Source organism: Herpailurus yagouaroundi, unplaced genomic scaffold (assembly GCF_014898765.1).
Source record: "Herpailurus yagouaroundi ecotype Mexico unplaced genomic scaffold, PumYag 569, whole genome shotgun sequence".
Lineage (NCBI taxonomy): Eukaryota > Metazoa > Chordata > Mammalia > Carnivora > Felidae > Herpailurus > Herpailurus yagouaroundi.
In genome coordinates, this window is record NW_024412786.1 from 6,266,741 (window position 1) to 6,288,797 (window position 22,057).

Sequence of the window (22,057 nt, forward strand, 5' to 3'; positions counted from 1 at the left end):
GGTGCCCAGAAGCGCGTGCCTTGGAGTCGTGGCCACCTTGAGTGGATGTCCTCGTCCTTGTTTTATTTATTATTAAAAAAAAAGTTTTTTTAAATGTTCATTTATCTTGGAGACAGTATGAGTGAGGGAGGGGCAGAGAGAGGGAGACACAGAATCCGAAGCAGGCTCCAGGCTCGACGCAGGGCTCGAACTCATGAACCTCGAGATCGTGACCTGAGCTGAAGTTGGACGCTTAACCGACGGGGCCCCCCAGGCGCCCCTCCTTGTCCTTCTCCTTGTCCTTGTTTTAAATCTTGGCCTTTCCACCTCCAGCCAAATGTTCTTTTGAACCAGAACACCAGAGTTCTTGGGTTGTGGGGGGTACGGCTGGGAACGATTGCTTTCAGTGACAGCCATTAAGTGTGGTTTGTGCGATTCAGATGGGAACACGGACAGCCCGTGGCTTCCGCACGGGAGACCTGGGGCTCCTCCTGCCTTGCGCCCGCCTCGGAGGGTCTGTTTACCGGAACATGAAGGCTTTTAGGAAAAGCTGTGAGGCTGGAGTCCTACTTCTCATTGTAGAGTCTCCAGGTTATTGTGCTTCGTTTAAGAGAGCCTGGGTTTGGGTCTCCGGTCGGGGATAAAGAGGATTAGCGAACGCAGCCCCCTGCAGCCCTAAAATGAAGTGCTCTGCGGCTCAGAACAATCCCGCAGACGCATCTTAAAAACCACCTAGCAGGGAGTTGAGGAGAAGCCTTTAGAAGCAGCCACGTGCTGTCATTTTCTGAGCAAACGTACGGACTGGGGTGATGCTCCCGTCCATAAACTGCCCGCTTCCTGGCGAGGGGGCAGCGTGTTATAGGAGGGGAGGTGGCATATTTGGCAAGAGCGGTTAGGTCCCCCGGGGAACCAGAGCAGGGACAGCCAGAGCGTCACAAGCCCTCACCGCCCCCCCCCCCCCCCCCCCCCGCCCAGGAGCTCACCCTTGGCCACTGGCAGGCTTCAGCCAGCGCGCCCTGAGCCCTCCCAAGGCAGGAACCCACGTTCCACGAGCCAGACCTCGGTGGGATCTCCTCTGCATGAGGGAAACGCAAACACCGATGGCACCAGAGGCCACGCGCCAGCCCCGGGGGAGGCAGTGGCTGTGGCCGGCTGGCCCACTTCTGGCTTAGTCTTCCCGGGGGGCCGTGAGGCGCGGGGAGGGGTCTTTGAGCTGTTCCCGGTCTGATGGCCCTGACGCGTCTCACGCCTTCCAAGGGTCAGGCCTGTGGGTGCAGGCAGCACCGGGGTCGCCCGGGGGAGCCAGGGCTGGGGGCCATCTCACTGGTGTGACAGTTTTCTGGAACCACCACAAACAGTTCAGAACGAAAGAAGTTTGTTCTCCGTCAGTCTGGAAGCCACAATTCCCAAGTCAAGGTGTCAGTAGGATGTTTCTCCTCCTGGAGGCTCCCGGGGACGATCCTTCCTGCCTCTTCCAGGTTCCGGGGCTCCAAGCGTTCATTCCTGGGCTGTGGCCGCGTCCCTCCAAACTCTGCCTCTGTGCCCTCCTCTGCGTGTGTCTGAATCTCTTCCTCTCTTGTGAGCTCATGATCATTGGCTCTGGGTCCACCCCGATACAGTGCAGCCCTCAACAGGCTCACATTTGCAAAGGCCCCGTTTCCAAATAAGGTCCCTTTCTCAGGTTCTAGCCGGACGTGGGTTTCTGGGGGGACGCTATTCAACCAGTATGTTGTAAAAGCCCGTTTTCCCCCTGTTGCACATGGCCCTGGAGCATGGGGAATACTTCTGAGGTTAGACCGGTCCCCCGGAAGAGACGGCAGGTTCTGAGCTTAGACCGGTCCCCCGGAAGAGATGGCAGGTTCTGAGGTTAGACCGGTCCCCTAGAAGAGACTGGCAGGTTCTGAGCTTAGACTGGTCCCCCGGAAGAGATGGCAGGTTCTGAGGTTAGACCGGTCCCTTAGAAGAGACTGGCAGGTTCTGAGCTTAGACCGGTCCCCCGGAAGAGATGGCAGGGGCAGTGTGCCAGAAGCATTCTCTGCATGCCCACCAGCGTCCGATGCTCCAAGCTCTGTGAGGCCGGACTGTCCACTACCTCGCTGCGCAGTGAGTGTGGGCCGCTGGAGCGCCACACTGCACCCCACAATCTCCCCAGCCCCGTGGACTGCTCACACAGGAGCTGGGTGGACCACGGCCACGGGGCAACTTTGGGGTCTTGCGTGCACACTGTCTCCCGCACCAGCTGGGGTCAGGAAATGTGGGGGAGGGGCATTTGGTCTCAAATTGCCTCCAGTTTTCTCTGCTGTTCAAAGCCAGGTGGATCTCCACCCTCCAGGACTCCCTGTCTCCTGTGCCCGTGCTGGCCACAAGGATTGTGACTCCTGTCTTTTCACACGGTCCAGGGTGGCTGCTGGAGGCGCCCCCTTGACAAGGGACCTTCTCGGCCAGCTCTGTTATGGCAGTGAAGTCCCGGGAGCCCACGCCGGGGTGCCTTATTCAGGATGGTGTGGCAGACAGAGGGGTCGTCCCTGGGGCAGCAGGGTGTTGGCCTTGGGTTGAAGGGGACTTCAGGGAGACATGGAATCCCAGGAAAATTTCTGGGCAGTCCTGGGGGTGGCGGGTGGAGGCCGGGGAGGAGGAGCAGGTGTTCTGACTTGATGCTCTAGGACCCACGGTCCTGGCCCCCCCAGATACCGGCTGATGGATTCTGAGACCCACCTCCCGACTTCAGTGTTCAGAATACCGCGTTGTGCCTCCGCGCCAGCGCCTAGGCTCCCGTGATGGGGCCCACGCCGCGCTCCCCCAGACCCCCAGAAGGAGTTTTGAGTTTATTGTGCTTCTTTCTATTGGGATCGTTGTCTCCAGCAGTCAGGTGAGAAACACCCCAAAATATGGATGCTGCTGAAGGAGGAGCCCGCATCGTTCTGGGGCTCTGTTGTTGGGGCTCTCGTGGCGCGTGTGTCTCTGCTGTTCACAGCACTGCAAACCGTCCCCCACCCCGTGCCAGTCGGCTCCCGGGTCCCCGCAAGCTTAAGGACGGCTATCCCGCAGGCAGAGAGCGTGAGAGCCAGGGGCTTTCTGTGAGCTCGAGGATGCTGCCCCTGCCCCCAAGGCCCAGGCAGCTAGCAGTCAGGGGACCAGCCCCTCGCCCCGCGTCGGGGCCCTGCCGGCCTGCACCCCGGCTGCCTGCTGCGTGTGGCCGTGGACCGGACGCAACTTCGAGGCTGCCGGCGGGTAGGGCGGGCCCAGCTGTGACAGCCTGAGGGTCCCACGGGCCTCATGGTCATGACGATGAGGACACAGCTCTGGGGGAGACGCACAACACGTCGGGGGTGAGAGAGGAACCACACTGGGAAAAGCAAAGCAGACGGGACAGACTGAGACAGGACGCGGTCTGGAGCTGGGCCCCTCCGTAGGCCCCGGCACAGGGAGGAGACAGCGCAAGAGTACGGCGGTGTAGACGCCACGCCGACAGCCACAGAGGGGGTCTCTTCCATAGGGTATGCGGGCAGGGGCTGGGAACAGACACTGGGCTGGCCCCTTACCCTTCTTCTTCCGGATGGAGGCTTGCAAACAGAAAGGGGAGGGTGAGTCCACGACGGCAGCGCTCCCCCCGGGGCCTGGCTAGGGGGCCCGGAAACCTAATGCTGACCGGAAGCGCACGCGGGCCACACGCGGAAGGGTGGGGTGTCTAGACGGCTGGGTTTATGGCTCTCCCAGGAACCTGGTGATGGGGTGACCTTCCCCTTCCAACATGACCGGCTGCTAAACCTGCTTCCTGGCCACGGGTGAGACACTGTCCCCGCAGCACTGTGCCAAAGCGGCACGGGGTGACAGGGGGAACACGGAGTCCCCGCACGGGGGAGAGACGGGGGGAGAGACGCCAAGGCCCAGGGGAGGGGCCGGGGTAGCACGTGCTGCCCAGTTTTAAAGGATGTGCAGCAATTCTGTGGTCATCCCCACCGGGTGCCACGCCAGGTGCGCGGGGACAGTCAGGGCTCTCCTGGAGAGCCTCGTTCGGGCGGACAGGACGTGGCTGGGAGAAAAGGGGCTCGTGAGGAACTACGGGTTCCGGGAGGGTCCAGAAGGTCTCCCCGGGAGGCTGGGGTCAGGTGGGAGTGACGTCAAGTTAAACGCCGACGGGGGGGGGGGAGTTCAGACTCCCCCCACTGAGCCAGCTGTGCCTGATGGGCGGGTCCCGGGCTCAGGGCCGGTTTCCGCGCTGCACGGGGCGCCCAGACGCTGGCCCTTCATCACCCGGCCAGCCCCTCTCCACGCTCTCCGCAGAGCAAGTACATCGGCCCTCTCGCCACTTCTGTGTGGAAGAGCCAGCCTCCTACCAAGCGTGTCCCCAGGCCCCATGGGTGACGTCCCAGCACAACATTTAGCCAGCATCCGGATGGCCCGTGCCAGCTCTAGAATCTTCCCTCTCAGTAGCCAGCACTGCCCTGGACCTGGGGCCCTTGCTGCTCTGAACACCCTTCCCTGTCTCTCTGATAGGGCCAGTGGCTCGAGCTCTCCTGTGCCTTTCAGACCTTTTAGAAGATTCTAGGAGCCCCCTACCCCTGGTGCACACCCTTCCAGGCCTGCTGGCCCCACCACCATCTACACCAAACCCCAGGGATGGAGCTTTCTGGTCTGCGTCCAGCACGCGGGGGTGGTGAGGCGGATTTGGGGGGTGGGGTGCGCCCGAGACAGCAGGGGAGCTGTTTGGGGGACACCGTGGGGCGGCTTACCTTTATCCACTAGTGAGAGGCCCAAAAATTCAAAACAAAACAATGTTAGACGAGCCGAAAACAGCAAAAGGCAAGACTAGCAACCACCCCCAAAGCCAGCAGGACTCCCACGGACATGCCAGCGTGGGAGCCGCCCGCACGCAGGGCTCCTGATGCCGTTCCAGGGGTTCAGGGGCAGGGGACGGGACAAGCAAGCGGGCACAGGGCCATGCACGGGCTGAGGCAGCGCGGACAGGTCCCGGGGGTGGCGGCAGCGGGGGGCCGGGCGGGCCAGACGGGCGACTCTTACCGAGCTCCTCCAGCTCCGAGGTCATGGACTTGGAGCGCAGGGTGAGGGCCGTGGTCGGGGCGCGCTTGGGAGGCGGGGGGGCTTGAGGGGCAGGCGGGAGAGACACGGGTGTGAGAGCCTGGCCCTGATGTGCCCCTGCCCCCACCCGGCTTCCAGAACAACCTGGGGGCCGGCGGCCCCGAGCCCCCAAGGTGGGGAAGCAGCCGTGTCACCCACTGAGCTTCCGCTCGGGCCGCGAGGGGTTGGGACCGGGACAGGCCCTGTGTGGGGGCCCCTGCGCTCTGTACTGAGCCCCCCAGGCACACCTGGCACTTGGCACCCCTGCCCTTTCCGAGGGAGCAGAAACGCGCAGAGGGGAGCCGGTCCGGCCCTCTTTCCGCCGCGTGCCTGCGGGTGACTAATGGACCTCGTGGTTCCGGCAGCCTTGTAGCCCCTGGCCGGCCGCCCCCCACCCCCCACCCCGTCACAGCGAGGACCCGGGCCTCACACGTGTGCCTGTGCCCCCCGGACCCAGGGCTGCTGAGCACAGCCTTGCCTGAGGCCCGAGCTCCTGAGTCCTCTCTTCACCTCCCTGTCTGGCTTCTTTTCCTCCTCTCGGGGGGGCCGCCCCCCCCCCCCGGGCAGGAGATGTGGGGGGCGGTGCAGGGGGGCGGGGCGGGCACCTTTCTTCCTGGCGGTGTCGTCCGGGTCGAGATTCCTGGTCACCGTGACCACCTTGAGGACGAGGTGGTTCCCTCCCTGGCGGATCATGTTCACCACCTGCCGGTGGCCGACCTTCACGACGTTCTCCTTGTTCACCTGCGGGAGACAGGGGCTGTGGGTGAGGGGCCCGCGCGGGAGGAAGGGAACAGTGCCCCCTGCCCCCCGTCCCCCGCCCGGTCAGCAGACGGACAGAGGGAAACCGTGGTGGCTTCTGGAACCACAAGTGCTCTGGGGGGGCCAGGGGGTGCTCTGTGGTGGCTGCAGGCCAGCTAACCGTGGCCTGGTGGTGGAGGGGGTGCCTGTCACTCTGTGCAGGGCCGTTTCCAGCTGCCAGGCGGCCGGGGCTGATTCTCATTGAACCCGGGAGGAATTTCTTGGCTACCAGTGACGCGCGAAAAGCCAGACAGATTTCCAGGGTCCCAGGCTGTGGCCCTACAGCTTTCCATTGTCACACTTAAGAGGAAACACTAATTGCTTTTCACAGATTTGGGGAACACACATCCACTGAAACGGCTCATTTCCTTCAGGTGCTCCCTCCCTCCTCCGCTCCTGCCCGGGACGCTGCAAAAGGCACAGAAATTTGGCGGACGAGGTGCTAAGGGCCACAGGTCCGCCGCCCTGCCCATCCAGTGACACCGGAGGATGCCTCCACCGCGGCCACTCGGGTGTTCGCCGAGCTCCTGGCCCCCGCCTCCCCCTTCACATCTGTCTGTCCCCACGGCATCGGCAGGCAGAGCCGGGGCTGGGCCTTGAACTCTGACACCGAGGGCACTCTGCACCTCCCGGAGTTTGGGGGGTTCTCGGGCATTGGGGCTCCACGTCTCTGGCCCGGCGTTGCCCCTCACGCTCACTGAACTGGACCCCTCTGGGAGGGGCGTGGGCACCTGCCATCCCCACAGCTCCCAGGGTGAGCACCGGGCACCGAGGGGCAAGGGAGTGAACCCGAGATCGCCCTGTGCGCCGTCCTCCAAGAAAGAAAAGCCCCCTCCCCCCACTGCAAAGAACAGGTGGGAAGCCCCCGAGGCCCCGCCCATCCCTGCCATCGCTGTCCCCATTTTGTGGTACTTTCTCCTGCTGGGGATTCCCTAAAAACCCATCAAGGGCAAGGGAGCCTCGAGCAGAGAAGTTAACAGGCCTGATGACTCCTCACACCCGGGCACTGGGGTCCCCACACCGACGACAAGTACACTCCTCCTGGCCTCGGAGCGCCAGACAGGGGAACTCGTGTTCGGTGAGACACGCGGCAGCGGCCCCGCGGTCTCCGCGGCCCCGCTAAAGACACGGACGCAAGCCCCGGGACCGCGGCTGACGCCCCTCCTCTCCCTCTCTCCTCGCCACACACCAGAGAAGTGACTTGTGCACTCACTGCCTCGTTCACCACTTTGCTCAGGGCACCCACAAAAAGTCAGGTGGTGAGGGGTGATCCTGGCGGGCAGCCCGTCCCTGCCTCCGGAGTGGACATTCTTGTGGGGGGCTGGCCACACATGAGTCGGTGAACAGGTGTAACCCCAGGTGTGCCGAGTGTCACCCGAGAAAACAGGCCCAGGGAACAGGAGGCAGGGTCCTGGGCCGGGTGGGGGCTGGGGGCCCGGGCACAGGCTGGGGAGCCCCGCTGCAGGACGATGGGTGCCGGCAGCGCCCCGGGCCCCACCTCAAACGGCCCATCTTAAATTCCCATCCCGCTTTGCAAAGTAAATACGTTTGGATAGAGTCCTTCTCCCAAAGCAAGAAACCTATCAAGGTCGAAGCAGCGGGCTGCGTGGCTCCGGGCTCTTGTGGATCAGCCACTGGTGTGCGGGTGAGTGCTCGGCCAGCAAGGGCACAGGGGTGCCACGTGTGGGCTTGTGCTGTGATGCCTGTAAGCGTCCTCCTGCGAGAAGAGTGAGCAAAGGCGCGAGGCAGCAGGTTCAGCTTGGAAGCCGCAGACCAGGACTAAAGGCAGGACGGGCCCCTTGGCTGCATTCTCCTTCCCAGCATGGGGGGCACGGAAGAGAGGAAGAGGAGGAGCAAAGCCGCACTTCGGGGTTTCCCAGCCTTCAGGGGTGCCTGTGGCTCAGCGGGTTAAGTGTCCGACTCGTGATTCCAGACCAGGTCATGACCTCATGGTTGGCGAACTCGAGCCTCGCGTCGGGCTCTGGGCTCTGTGCTGAGAGCAGGGAGCCTGCTTGGGATTCTCTCTCTGCCTCCCTCTCTCTCTCAAGATAAATAAACATTTTAGAATTCCCCAGCCTTTAATGTATTTTTTTTTAATGTTTATTTTCAAGAGAGAGAGAGAGAGAGAGAGAGAGAGAGAGAGAGAGAGAGAACGAGAGAGACAGTGCATGAGTAGGGGAGGAGCAGAGAGAGAGGAAGACACAGAATCCAAAGCAGGCTGTCAGCACAGAGCCTGACACCGGGTTCGAACCCACAAACTGAAAGACCATGACCTGAGCTGAAGCTGGATGCTTAACTGACTGAGCCACCCAGGTGCCCCCATAGAATTTCCCAGCCTTTAAACAAACTCAAAATTCAGTTTAACCCACAGTGGGACATCACAATCAGCTACCGGCCGTACGACAGGTGTTCTGGGCTGCTTGTGTGGGGACAGGAGCCTCAGAGGCTGAGGGGGTGAAATGCTGCCTGATCCTCAGATGTCCAGCTTGGCGTCTTGAACTTCCACGGGGTTCCCGTGTCCCTCAGAACACCTGGGCCTGCAATTCTGGCACGCTGCCGCCAGGGGGCGGTGTGGGCCTTGAGCGCCTGCCACATTTACAGAAGGTTAACCCCAATGCTGAGCCTCCTGGGATGACTGCCTTGCAGAAGAAAGACACGGGTTACAAGCCATGGATCCAGTTAACTGCAGGGCAGAGTAACATGCCCCTCCAGGCATCGTCCTTCCATGCAGACGTGGAGCCATCTAAGGAGGGAGCAAACCACGGCTACATCCTGGCAGAGGGCAAGAACCCAGGGCTAGCATCCACCAGGGTTCAGAGAGCTTCTGTGAAGAACAGGAAGTCAGGCTGCCTTTGCACACTTTCGTACTCTCCTCAATCGTTCTCTTCTTCCACATGAATTGTCACTCAGAACACAAAACTCACACCTGCACGCGCTTTAAAGCGACGGCGTTCTGTAGGGCTGGTTACAAAACCCAGAGGACGTCACCCAGGCCCGACCTGTCACTCCCAAAGCCTTCAGCTCACTCTTTCTAATTTATTCCTGAGTCTCCGAACATGCTTATGTGGTTGCTACTTGATGTTTCCATTCTATTTTATTTTATTCATTTATTAAAAAAAAATGTTAAATGTCTATTTTTGAGAGAAAGAGAGCACGAGCGGGGAAGGTGCAGAGAGAGAGGGAGACACAGAATCTGAGGCAGGCTCCAGGCTCCGAGCTGTCAGCACAGAGCCCGACACGGAGCTCGAACTCACGAATCGTGAGATCATGACCTGGGCCGAAGTTGGACGTTTAGCCGAGTGAGCCACCCAGGCGCCCCAGTGTTTACATTGTAGATGTGGTCTGCTGACACACTGACGTGGAGAATGATCGCTTATCCCAGGGTTTCTGAACAGTGGCACAGTTGCAAGTGTGGACCAATTAATTCTTTGTTGTGGGCGTACATGATAGGATGTGGGGCAGTATCCCCGGATGCCAGCAATATCCCCTTCCTCCTAAATGTGGCACCTGCAGATGTTTCTAGACATTGCCAAATGTCCACTGGGAGGTCAGAGTCGCCCTCAGTTGACAACCACGGATTCAGGTCTTTTCTTTCACCCCCCAGGACTTCAACCTCAGCTTACAGTTGTATCATAATTCTGACTAGATCAGCACTCAGGGTTTACATCACGACTGCGTAATATCTATTCATAGCTAAACCATGTAGTATATTATGATGACTTTGTCTTCCCATACATTATGTCTTCCCCAGGGTAAAATCATTTTCTGTTGTTTGTTTATTGGTTTAATTTCCCATGTACTTAACAGTAATTCCAATCCAAACACTTCCTAATTATGTAAATCTCTTTTCAAAATCTTCAAATATGTTGGGGATTTTGTTAAGTTTATGCTGAAGAAATTGCTCCTGAAGACTTCAGCTCTTTTCTGTACAACGTGGGTTTGGTGTTTTCTACGCCTGTGTCCCATTACCTCTGTCCCCTGGATTCCTTCTGATTCATTCTTGTGTTGGGTCGCCCAAATCCCAGACCCCCTGGATATATTTTTGGCTGTTGCTTGGTATAAAGCCTCATTTTTGGTAAATGACATTCTTGAGTTGCTTTCCAATAAAAGGAGTTTGGGAGATTTTTTTTTTTTTTTGATACATTGCTTACTTGAAAATGACTTTAACTGCACACTTAACTGGGAGTTTGGGTACAAAATTTGAGGTTGGAGGGTAAGGTAAAGTAAATATCCTAAGACCAACTCCTCTGCAGGGAATATGTACAAAGTCTCGGCAAAACAACTCCCCCGCCCCCAAACCCAAACAAACAAAAGCAGTTCCCTGAAAGCTCGAGTGTGAACTAAGGTAAGCGGATTTTGGACGGGAGTGGAAAGTCAGAAGTGCTGTGCCATGGACAGAGTGTGATGCGGGTCACTCAAAGCCCTGATGGAAAACTTCAGCCTTTCAGGCTTAAAAAGTCAGAGGACAGAACCTTGGGGGGTGGCCACAGCTGCCAAAGTGAGGGGGGCGTCCCAGAAAAGAGAGAGTCAGAGAATGGCAGCTCCATGTTCCGTGTGTAAACTGTTCCCAAATATCCGATAGAGGGTATGAAACTGTGCCTGCACTGGGTTGACTCAACGCAGCTTGCAGATAAGGCTAATATGCCTGACCTGACATTTGAGCTACTCCTACTGCCTCCCAGATATTTGTAGTTGGAGACTAGCCACGGTAATTACCAGCAAAAATGCAAACATCAACGCTCATCCAAGGAATCTAATGGAATCCAGACCGTCACAGCATAGTATTTACAATATTCAGGATACAATGAACATTTATTTAATGAACACCAGACATGACTAAGATGTTGGAATTCTCAGGCAAGGACTTTGAAGCAGCTATCACAACAATACTCAACTAGGTAAAGGAAAATATACTCACAACGCATGAAAGGTACGAAATACCATCAAAGAAATTTTTAAAAATGTAAAAAAAATGAAAATGTTAAAACTAAAAAATACAATATCGTAAGTTAAAAAAGGCACTGGGTGGGCTCAATAGCAAAATGGATATGGCAGAGCAAAGAGTGAAGTTGAAGAAACATCTGAAGAATTTATCCAATATGAAGATGGAGAAAGGATTTCCAAAAGTGAACAGAATCTTAAGGACTTGCGGGACAATGTCAAAAGGTCTACTATTTTGAGTCCCAGAAGGGAGAAAATTGGAATCCCAGAAGAGAGAGAGAAAATGGGTCAGAAAAAATAATTTAAAAAATGATGGCTGAGGGGCGCCTGGGGGGGCTCGGTCGGTTAAGCGGCCGACTTCGGCTCAGGTCACGATCTCACGGTCCAGGAGTTCGAGCCCCGCGTCAGGCTCTGGGCTGATGGCTCAGAGCCTGGAGCCTGCTTCCGATTCTGTGTCTCCCTCTCTCTCTGCCCCTCCCGTGCACTCACTCTCTCAAAAATAAACAAACATTAACCCCCAAAAAAAGTATCTTTAGAAGCCCAGCACGGGGGCGCCTGGGTGGCGCAGTCGGTTGAGCGTCCGACTTCAGCCGGGTCACGATCTCGCGGTCCGTGAGTTCGAGCCCCGTGTCGGGCGCTGGGCTGATGGCTCAGAGCCTGGAGCCTGTTTCCGATTCTGTGTCTCCCTCTCTCTCTGCCCCTCCCCTGTTCATGCTCTGTCTCTCTCTGTCTCAAAAATAAATAAACGTTAAAAAAAAATTTAAACAAAAATGATGGCTGAAAACTTCCTCAGTCAGATGAAGGACTTAAGTTTACAGATTTAAGAAACTCCGTGAATCCCAAATGGGATAAATATAAAGAAAATCTCCACTGGGCACATCATAGCCAATCTGCTGAAAGTCAAAGGTAAAAGGAGGAAATCTCAAAGTGGCCAGAGAATAATGATACATTACTTATGGAAGAACAATGATTTCAATGACTGTGGACTTCACATCAGAAACTCTGGAGGCAAGACTGTGGAACATCTTTACACTGTGAAGCCTAGAATTCTATACCCAGTGAAAATAGCTTCAAAGAGCGAAGGCAAAATAAAACATTTATAGGTAAGTGAAAACCATGAGAATCTGTTGCCAGTGAATCTGCACTCCAACAAACAAAAACAAAAGCAAAACGTGAAAGGAAGTTCTTCAGGCTGGAGGGGATACAGATACTAGATCTTAGAGGCATGAGGATATCAGACATGGTAAAATAGAAAATATTATTTTTCCTCTCATTTAAAAAATAGACATGACTGAGGCAGAAGAATATCGTTTTGTGGGGTTTACAGTGTAAGTAAACGTGACACCTGTAGAGTATATGAAGGCAGGAGTGAGGGAGACACACCTACGTGGTTGCAGAGCCGTTATATTTCCTGTGAATTGTGCAGTATGGATTATAAGTGGGCTGAAAAGTTAAGGATATACACTGTAATCCTAGAGCCCAGCACTAAAAAGAATGTAAAGTACAGCAAAAAGCCAATACATTAAAATGGAGTTCTAAACATAGTCAAATAATCCAAGAAAAGCAGAAAAGGGAGAACAGAGGAAAAGAGAAAAGAGAAACAGAAACAACTAAACTGGTGGACCTACATTGAAAAGCACCAATAATTACATTAAATGTTAATGGGATAAAACTCCAGTTAAAAGGCAGATACTATAGGGGCTCCTGAGTGGCTCCCTTTGCTTAAGCACCTGACTCTTGATCTCAGCTCAGGTCATGATCTCTGGGTTTGTAAGTTTGAGCCTTGTGTTGAGCTCTGCACCGACAGTGCAAAGCCTGCTTGGGATTTTCTCTCTACCTCCCTGTCTCTGCTCCTCTCTCAAAATAAATAAACTTAAAAAAAAAAAAGTGGGGCACCTGGTGGCTCAGTTGGTTAAGCACCCAACTCTTGCTCTTGGCTCAGGTTATGATCTCACAGTTTGTGAGTTTGAGCCCTGCGTCAGGCTCTGTGTTGATAGCGTGGAGCCTGCTTGGGATTCTCTTTCTCCTTTGCTCTCTGCCCCTTCCCTCTCTCTCTCTCTCTCTCTCAAAAATAAATGAATAAACTTAAAGAAAAAGGCAGACACTATAAAAATAGATTGTGGAGAAAGACCTAATCTGCAGGTCAGAGAGCAAACAAATGGAAGAAGGTTTCCCGTGGGTTGAGCACTATATCAACATCAGACAAAAGAGACTTCAACCACTCTGATTAACAGTTTGGCAGTCCCTCAAAAAGTTACACACAGAGCTTTGAGATGGCCCAGAAGCTCCAGGCCCAGGTGTATTCCCAAGAGAACTGAAGACATGCTCGCACAAATACCTGCACACAAAATTTCATGGTGGCATTACTCCTAGCAGCAGAGAGAAGCGGGTGGAGGGTGGAGAAAGACTGTTGATGGGTGTGAGATCTCTTTCTGTGACAAAATGTTCTAAAATTAGACTGTGCTCATGGTTGCAAATTTCTGTGAATATACTAAAATCCACCAGATTGGGTGCCTTAAATGGTTGAATTTTATGGACATGAATTATATCTCAATAAAGCTGTATTAAAAAAAATAGACTTCAGGGGCGCCTGGCTGGCTCAGTTGGTAGCGTGTGTGACTCTTGATCTCAGGCTTGTAAGTTCAAGCCCCACATTGGGTATAGAGGTTACTTAAAAATAAAATCTTTAAAAAAATAAAAAATAGACTTCAGGAAAAGAATATTACCAGAAATAAAGAGGGATAGTTCAGAATGCTACAGGAGATTATTCATAAAGAGGACGTAACAGTCATAAACACTTATGCACCTGCTCACAGGGCCTCGATATACTGAAGCAAAATTTGACAGGATAAAAGAGAGAAATGGGCAATTCTACAAATACAGCAGGACACTGAATACCCCTTTCTCAAATTGATAGGACAGTTGGGCAAGAAAATCAACAGAGACTTAGATGATCTGAACAATCATCTTGACCTGATATTTATGGATCAGTAACTACAGAACACACATTCCCTCCGGGCGTGTGTGGAACACTCACCAAACTGGATGAGGTACAGGGCCATACAGTTCAAGTTTGGAAATAATTTTCTTTCTTTCTTTCTTTTTTTTTTTTTTTTCTTTTTCAGTTTATTTATTTGAAAGAGAGAGAGTGGGGGAAGGGCAGAGAGACAGAATCCCAAGCACTGTCAGCACAGACCCTAATGTGGGGCTTGAAACCACAAACAGTGAGACCATGACCTGGGCCGAAGTCGGATGCTTAACTGACTGAGCCACTGCCTGGTGCCCCTAGTTTGGAAATAATTTTCCTTCAGGAATTTGAAGGCTCTCCTTCATTTACTCTGGTGACCAGGTTTGTTCTGGAGGGATCTGTGACCACTTGTGTTGGTGGAACGTGAGTCCCCTCCCTGTGGCCCCCGCCCACAGGGTGGAGAGCCCTGCAGGATGGCCTCTTTGCCACAGGCTCACCAAGATGTGTTGACGCACCATGGTGTGGCTCTGTCCTCACCTCTCAAGTAGGGCCCTCTTCGCCGGGACATTCTTGCCCTTTAGGTGTGGAACGCTTCCTTCAACCATTTCTTGGCCACTCTCTTCCTTTCTGTTTCTCTTCAAGGCAACCTTGTTTCTTCTGGACTGGTCCTCCAACTCAGTTGTCTTTCTTCTTCCATTTACCATGTCTTCTCTTTCTTAGAGACTCCCGTCTGTTTTATCTTGTAATCCAGCTGTCAGAATTTTCATACCTGCTAGAGTAGTTTTAAATTCGAGAGCTCTGATTTTGTCTTACGAATGTTACTTTTAAAAAGAGTATTTTTGTTCTAACATCGAGGGTGCAGTATCTCCTTTTATCTCACCGAGCACATTAATAATAACTTTTCAAAATCCTAGTCGCCCTGTGTGATCTGTGTCCTCCATTTTCTCCATAGTATGTTTGTTTTGGGCTCTGTGTTTCTTACAAATTCTTTTTCTTTCATAGAAAGCAGAAAAATAATTTATTCCAGAAGGTGGCAGAAATAAGAAAGTCATCGTGAAAATACAGTTCAGTGTAAATTCTGCTGGGACAGACACTCCCTGGGAACACCGTCCTCCTCCTGACTGCGCCCTTGGAGAATCACGGACTCGTGACAGTTTTTAAACACTTCACCGATTCCCATGTTGTGAGCAGGCTGGGGTCTTCTCTAAATGACCAGGTTCCGAGAGGACAGCAACGTCTTTCTCAGAAGAACAGTGCCTTCTGTCTCAGAAGGTGTGTAAACATTTTATGGAGTCAGTTAAGGAGGCACAAAATGCATCAAAATGTAAAAAAAAAAAAAAAATGACAGGAATGAATACCGCTTTGTAGAATAAGATATTCAAAAGCGGAGTGAATGTTTAAGGCACCTCATGGCCAACCGAGGCGAGTCAAGGAAGGTGGTCTGGGTTTGGAGGGCACTTTGCATCTACAAGAATGGGGCCTCAATGACTCCGTGATGGGGAGCGGGTCTTTCTCCTCAAGGCCAGTGACACCTGAGGTCCCAGGTGGCTTCATCTTTCAACTGTGGGTCCAAAGAGGGGTTGACGTGGGCCAGAACTGCAATCGGCCAAAAGAGGGGAGCAAAGTGAACGGGTCACCAGCGGGATGATGATGACTCCCCAGTCGGGCCCCTCAGGGCACCAAGAGGCTGGTGAGGCCCCAGAACACGCTCGTTGTGACTAGAGACCCCGTGAGAGCGTTCGACACCCCGGTTGCTGCTGGAGCTGCCGGTCCCCACCCGGCTGCCTCACCTGCGAGAGTCATTCTTTCATCAGGTGCACAGTGCTTCTTGGCAGGCAGCACATATTTACGAGTGGCCCCTAAAGAGCTGATTTCTGTCCCAGCCAGTTATTCTGTGAACACTGACAAGTGTATACGGAGGGACAAGGCACAGAAGAGCCCACACAATATTGAAAGAGAAGAACAGAGTTGGAGGACTGACAGCACTCGACTTGAAGACTTAACTATTGAACCACAGCAATTAAGGACTGGTGAACGAGTAGACAGACCCGCTGAACATGAGAGGACCTGGAAACTGCCCCCCCCCCCACCAAGAATAGTCACCTGATCTGTGATGAGGGAGCAATGGACAAGAGACAGACTTTTCTGTGTCCCACTGGAACAACAAGACATCCAGCTGCAAGATGAATGTAGACCCAGACCTTACACCATTTCACAAAAAATGAACCCTAATGGGTCATCGACCTGAATGTGAGACAAAAAAACTGTGAAACTCCTAGAAGGTAATCCAGGAGAGTATCTGTGTGACCTGCATCTGGTGAGGACTCTTTTAAAAAGTGTATTTATTTATTTTGAGAGAGAGAGAGAGAGAGAGAGAGAGAGAGAGAGAGAGAGAGAGAGAACATGTGTGCACAAAATCAGGGGAGGGGCAGAGAGAGAGGGAAAGAGAGACTCCCAAGCAGGCTGTGCACTGTCAGTGCAGAGCCTGATGCAGGGCTCGAACTCACAAACCATGAGATTGTGTCCTGAGCTGAAATGCAAAGCCAGACGCTTAACCAACTGGGCCATCCAGCTGCCCCCTGGTGACAACTCCTTATCACATCAAAAGCACCAACCACGAAAGAAAAAAGTGGTAAGGAGGACTTCACTAAAAGACACTGTCTGTAAAAAGACACTGTCAAGAGAATAAGAAGCCATATACTGGGAGAAATTCTTTGCAAACCTTCATATTTACCCCAGATAAGCGGAAAGCCTGTGTCCATACAAAAACCCACACGCAAATGTTTATAGCGGCTTTACCCACAATTGCCAAAACCTGGACACAACCAAGCTGTCCTTCAGCAGGTAGATGGATTAACAAGCTATGGGACATCCAGGCAAAGAAATATTATTCAGTGTGGCTCTCAAGCCACAAAAAGGACCTAAAGGGACCTTCAATGCATCTTACTAAGTGAAAGAAACCAATCTGGAAAGGCTACATACTGTGTGATACCAACTGCGGGAAATGCTGGAAAAGTCCAAACTATGGAGACAGTAAAGATCAGGGGCTGCCAGAGGACAGGGGGAAGGGAGGGATGAACAGAAGGGGTGCGGACAGGGGAGTTGGAGGGCAGTGAACTTGTCATTCTGTGTGGTGGACACATGTCATTTGTCTAAACCCATAGGACGTACAAAGCACAGTGAACCCTAATGTCTACTGTGGACTTCACTTAATAATAACGTATCCACACTGGTTCATTAATTGTAACAAATGCACACCACACTAGAACAAGATGTTAAGAGTAGGAGAAATGGGGCACCTGGATGGGTCAGTTGTTTAAGCGTCCCAACGCTTGGTTTCAGCTCAGGCCACGATCTCAGTTTCATGAGTTTGAGCCCCGCATCAGGCTCTGTGCTGGCGACGTGGAGCCTGCTTGGGATTCTCTCTCTTTCCCTCTCCTGGCTCACACTATCTCTGTCTTTCTTAAAAATAAATAACTAATCTTTAAAAAAAAGTAGAGGAAATGAGTGAGTGGGGAGGGGTGAGGGAGTGTTCGGAACTCTCTGTACTTTTTGTTCTATTCTTTTCTGTAAGTTAAAACTACCAACAAGTAAAGCCCACTCATTGAAAAAGAAGCTCATTACTACAGTTTTTATTATGGAAAAAGTCCCTCAAATGTGCAAAAGCAGAGAGGCGGTTGCACTGAACCCCGTGCACCCCTGCCCTCTGCACATTCTTGTGAATTCCAGCCTTCTATCACCTCTCCGGAAGGCATTTCAGCAGGCTTTTTATTGAAAGACCCAGCCCCGTGGTAAAAACATAGTCACAATACCATGATCACACCGGAAAGGCAACCCAGATTGCTCAGGTCATCACAACCATCCGCCATCGTGGCTGAGGCTGGGTCTTGCCTGCGTCCAAGTGCACAGCTGGCTTACTGGAGTCATGACAGCTACATGTCGCACCTGGTCGGCCCGCCTCTTGTCTTGTTTAATCTGGAGGTTGGAAGCTGGACCATGTTCAGGTTTGATTGGGGCAGGTGGATGGGTCAGGTGGTGCCGTACCCCCCACCTCAGGGGACCCTGAACTTCTGCTTGTGTTTTGAGGGACGTTAAGATTTGGCGGGGGGGGGGGGGGGGTGGTGGTTCAGGAACGGTCAGCCGGATCCATCCCGTTAGCTTGTCATGTCACTGTTTTTTTAAGTTTACTTATTTCTTTTGAGAGAAACAGAGGCAGAGAGGGTGCACACAAGTGGGGGAAGGGCAGAGAGAGAGGGAGAGAGAGGATCGCAAGCAGGCTTGAGACTTGAGACGCAAGGCTTGAACCCCAAACCGTGAGATCGTCACCTGAGTTGAAATCGGAGGCTTAACCACCTGAGCCACCCAGGTGCCCTGTCACATCCCATTTTTACCAGCCCCTGATGGCCGCTGCCTGGATTCTGTACCTCCAGGGGCGGTGAAATGGTGATTTCCTACTTCTGTGGTTCCTTCTCCAGTTACCAGTTGGACTAATTTGTAAAGAGAAACTTGCCCTTATCAATCGTTACACTGCCCTGAGCTACTGTGTAAGAAAGGCAAGAGAAGTGCTTGCTTCTTTCTTTTGACTTTTACCAGCTTTCAGATTAATGAATTGGTTCCTTCAAAAGTGACCCATTCTTTAAGATGCATCATCATGAAATCAGGGGTGTTTGAAAACCATTAAAAAAATTTTTTTTAATGTTTATTTATTTTTGAGAAAGAGTGAGTGAGACAAGCATGAGCAGGGGAGGGGCAGAGAGAGAGAGAGGGAGACACAGAATTCGAAGCAGGCTCCAGGCTCGGAGCCATCAGCACAGAGCCTGACGCGGGGCTCGAACCCACGAACTGCGAGATCATGACCTGAGCTGAATTTGGACGCTTAACAGACTGAGCCACCCAGGCGCCCCAAAACCATTTTTTAAGCAGTTTTTATTTATTTATTTATTTATTTAGAGAGAGAGAGAGAGCGCACAAGCTCTCCAGGAGAGGGGCAGAGAGAGAGGGAGAGAGAGAATCCCACCTGATGCAGGGCTCGAACTCCCGAACTGTGAGATCATGACCTGAGCTGAAACCAAGAGTTGGACATTTAACTGACGGAGCCACCCGGGTGCCACAAAAACCATTTTTGATATATCTGAATCCACTGCAATTAAACAAGCTTTTTGTCTGTTTTGATACAAGCTTTGTTTTTAAACAAGCTTTTATTTGAGAACAATTTCAGATGTGCACAGGACTCGTGAGGAAGGTAGCACAGAGAGCGTCCCTGGTCCCCACACCCAGCTTCCCCTCTTCTGTACGTCCTACATCAGTGTGGCGCACCTGTCACGATTAGTGAACCGATACTGACGTGTTGTTACTAACTGAAGCCCACGTCCTACTCAGATCTCTTTGACTGTTACCCAGTGTCCCTTCTCTGTCCAGGGCCCCATCCAGGCCACCACATGACTGTCAGTAGTGTTTCCTTAGATTCCTCTTGGCTGTGACCGTTCTGATGACTTTGACAGTTCTGAGTACCTGTCAGGTATTTTCTAGACTATCTCTCTTTTTAAAAATAATTTTTTTTTAATGCTTATTGTTGAGAGTGAGAGAGAGAGAGAGACAAAAAGCACGAGTGGGGGAGGGGCAGAGAGAGGGAGACAGAATCGGAAACAGGCTCCAGGCTCCGAGCTGTCAGCACAGAGTCCGACGCGGGGCTCGAACCCACGGACCGCGAGATCGTGACCTGAGCCGAAGTCGGACGCTCAACCGACGGAGCCACCCGGGCGCCCCTTGTAGACCATCTCTTAACCACGATTTTCCCTCTCACGGTCAGATGGGGTTGTGGGTGTGGGAGGAGGACCACAGGGTGAGAGCCCTTCTCATCCCCATCACGTCGGGACACGTGCCCCCCGCCCCCCCGTGACTCGTCCCCGCGATGCTGACCTTGGTCACCTGGCTGAAGTGAGCGTCAGATCCCTGCCATACAGTTGTTCGAAGCAAGCCACTGTGCAGCCGCAGCTCGGGCGGCTTACGGCCCATCGCACTGAGACCAGTGTGGCCTCATAAATTGTAGGAATTCTGGGTTCTTCTGCAGGGGAGATTTGTCTCTTCTCCTCTTTTGTTTATGTGTTCAACGGCGTGTTCACATCAGTAGGACTCCCAGATATCACCTGTGTTGTACTTTGGCTTATCACCCCAGACTCTGTTAGGTAGTTACGCACTCTGGTGCTCAAGGTTGGCCCCGCTTTGGCCCCGGGGCTGTGTCCTGTGTCCCTGGGCCCTGCCTCCACGCTCTGTATCTTACTTCGTCCCTGACCCCAGCCGCGGCTCGGGGCCACCCTTCCTGGTCCGCCCTACCGGTCCCTCACCCGCTCTGTGCAGCGTCTTCACGGGACCTGCACACCTTTCCTGCCCGCTGGCGAGACGCGGTGTTCCGGGCTCTTGGTGAACCTGTGCCGACAACTTCAACTGAACGTTAGAACAGCGGGTGTGTCAGGCCTTTGGCTTTCCATTTTCGTCTCTTTGTTAAAAATCGGGGCTCCTCGCGACCAGCGTGCAGGTGAAGGTTTCTTTGCTCGCCCTGTCTGCGAGCGTGTCATCCACGAATCCGTCAGCGATCGTTCGAAGCAGCGGCGCAGCGAGGGTCCCGGCAGCGGTCTAGTTGCCGAGCACGAGCAGGGCTGAAGATGTGCTTCCTCCCCTTGGCAGCCACGTGCGAGGTGCCGCTCGAAGTGATTCCTCTGTTAATGCATCGCTTTCATCGGCAGGTTATGGCGGTGATACTGTTTTGCTCTTGACTTCTAAAAGGTTGGTTTGCGTTTTACAACGAAGTGCCATTTTAACCCGATTTCATATTCTAATCTATAAGACAAATCGGGTCAGGATTCTCTTCTTTCTCTTCCTCACCCAGCCCCCGAGGCAGCAGGAAATCGAAAACAATGGCGCGTGGGTCATCCTTCCGTTGAAAAGAAGAAACGAGCATATACCCGCGTGGATGTCTGTATGCGTGCGTATGCCTGTGCGTACGTGTGCACGTGTCTGTGTGCACGTGTGCCCGTGCGGGTGTGTGGTCCCCACCTTCCTTGCACAGACGGTAGCCTGCTGGTCACACTTCTCTCAGCCTTGCCTTTCTTACGGAACGACGCATCCTGGAGGCAGCGCAGGGCAGCACGCGGAGGGTCCCCCCCTCCTGACCACACCCCACGGCCCCCCCGGCATGTGGCCGTTCGCTGTATCCCCGGGACACCCGCACGGGCCCGGCCACAGTGCCGTGGGGGCAGCCGGGGGCCGCGGTGGGCGGGCTGCCTCGCCAGGGACTTCCTTCCGCCCGGGACCCCACCCCGCACCCCCTCGGGGAAGCCCGCCTGTGGTGCCGGCGGGCGGCGAGCAGAGGGCTCCCGCGTGTCCGCCAGCCGTGGGCGCACCAGCCGGCGTGGGCTCGGAGCGTGGCCACTTTCTTGCTGCACCCACCGCCCCGTCTGTGAGGCCCGTGCGGGCGCCGTGCGCACGTTTCTGTGTCCACGCGGGGCGGCTGGCCTCTCCCGTCAGCAGGCATCACGGTGCTGGGACCTGTCGTGGATGCAGATTCCAGACCCCGAACGACAGCGCTCAGTAAATACTTGGGAATGCGGAAAAACAATGAGCGGGGGCGGGGTCCGAGACCTGGGTTCGGGTCCCAGCTCCCTGTCTCCCAAGCGAGCGAGGGACCTGGACCGGGCCTTTGAGTCTCACGGGCCCCGCCCGACGCGCCGGGAGAATAAACCCCAAGCCGGCGTCCAGCGATCCCACAGCCGAGGAGGGGGATGGGTGTGTGACATCCGTGTCGGCCAAACTGGAGGCTCTGCTCCGGCAGGGAGGGGGCTGCTGCACCCCCAGCCCCCTCCCGCCCCAGCCCTTCTCCCAGTCAAGGTTGGGCCTGCGAGCCGGCCCCTCTGACTTTCTGGTTTGAACCGGCTCGGTCTCGCGCTTTGTCGCTGACCCGCCGACGGTCGGTCCGGTGGGGTCGGGCGTCCGGCCCTTCCTGCTCCAGCTGGGGCCGATCTGGCACGAACTGGGGGCTCTGGGGGCTCTCAGCCCATCACCTTGTCACTCTCCTGGCGAACGCCTGCCACTTCCGTTCAAAGCAGCGCACAGACGCCCCATGGGCGCTGCCCGAGTGTCACCCGGCCGTGCTGGGAAGCCAGGACGACCTTCCATGCCAGCATCCCCCGTCCCCTGTCTCCCAGAGCTGCCCTTGCCCCCCATTGCGCTGGCTCCACACGGCCCCACGTGAGGTCTGAGGGGCCGGAGGCCCAGGCGACCCACTTGGAACCATGG

General features: G+C 54.2%; 1 protein-coding gene across 14 annotated transcripts in view; it reads right to left on the bottom strand.

Annotated features, from left to right (window-relative positions):
• SHANK2 (SH3 and multiple ankyrin repeat domains 2) overlaps positions 1 to 22,057 on the bottom strand; it is a 469,884-nt gene that overhangs the window by 22,432 nt on the left and 425,395 nt on the right. For 7 of the 14 annotated variants that reach the window (XM_040465725.1, XM_040465724.1, XM_040465721.1 and 4 more), the window contains 4 exons: positions 5,664 to 5,799; positions 5,002 to 5,082; positions 4,713 to 4,733; positions 3,522 to 3,542 (listed from right to left, as the gene is read on the bottom strand). In XM_040465725.1, coding sequence (XP_040321659.1) covers positions 3,522 to 3,542; positions 4,713 to 4,733; positions 5,002 to 5,082; positions 5,664 to 5,799 — 259 coding nt within the window. The remainder of the gene's footprint in view (positions 1 to 3,521; positions 3,543 to 4,712; positions 4,734 to 5,001; positions 5,083 to 5,663; positions 5,800 to 22,057) is intronic. The other 7 variants (XM_040465726.1, XM_040465718.1, XM_040465732.1 and 4 more) reach the window with 4 other exon arrangements.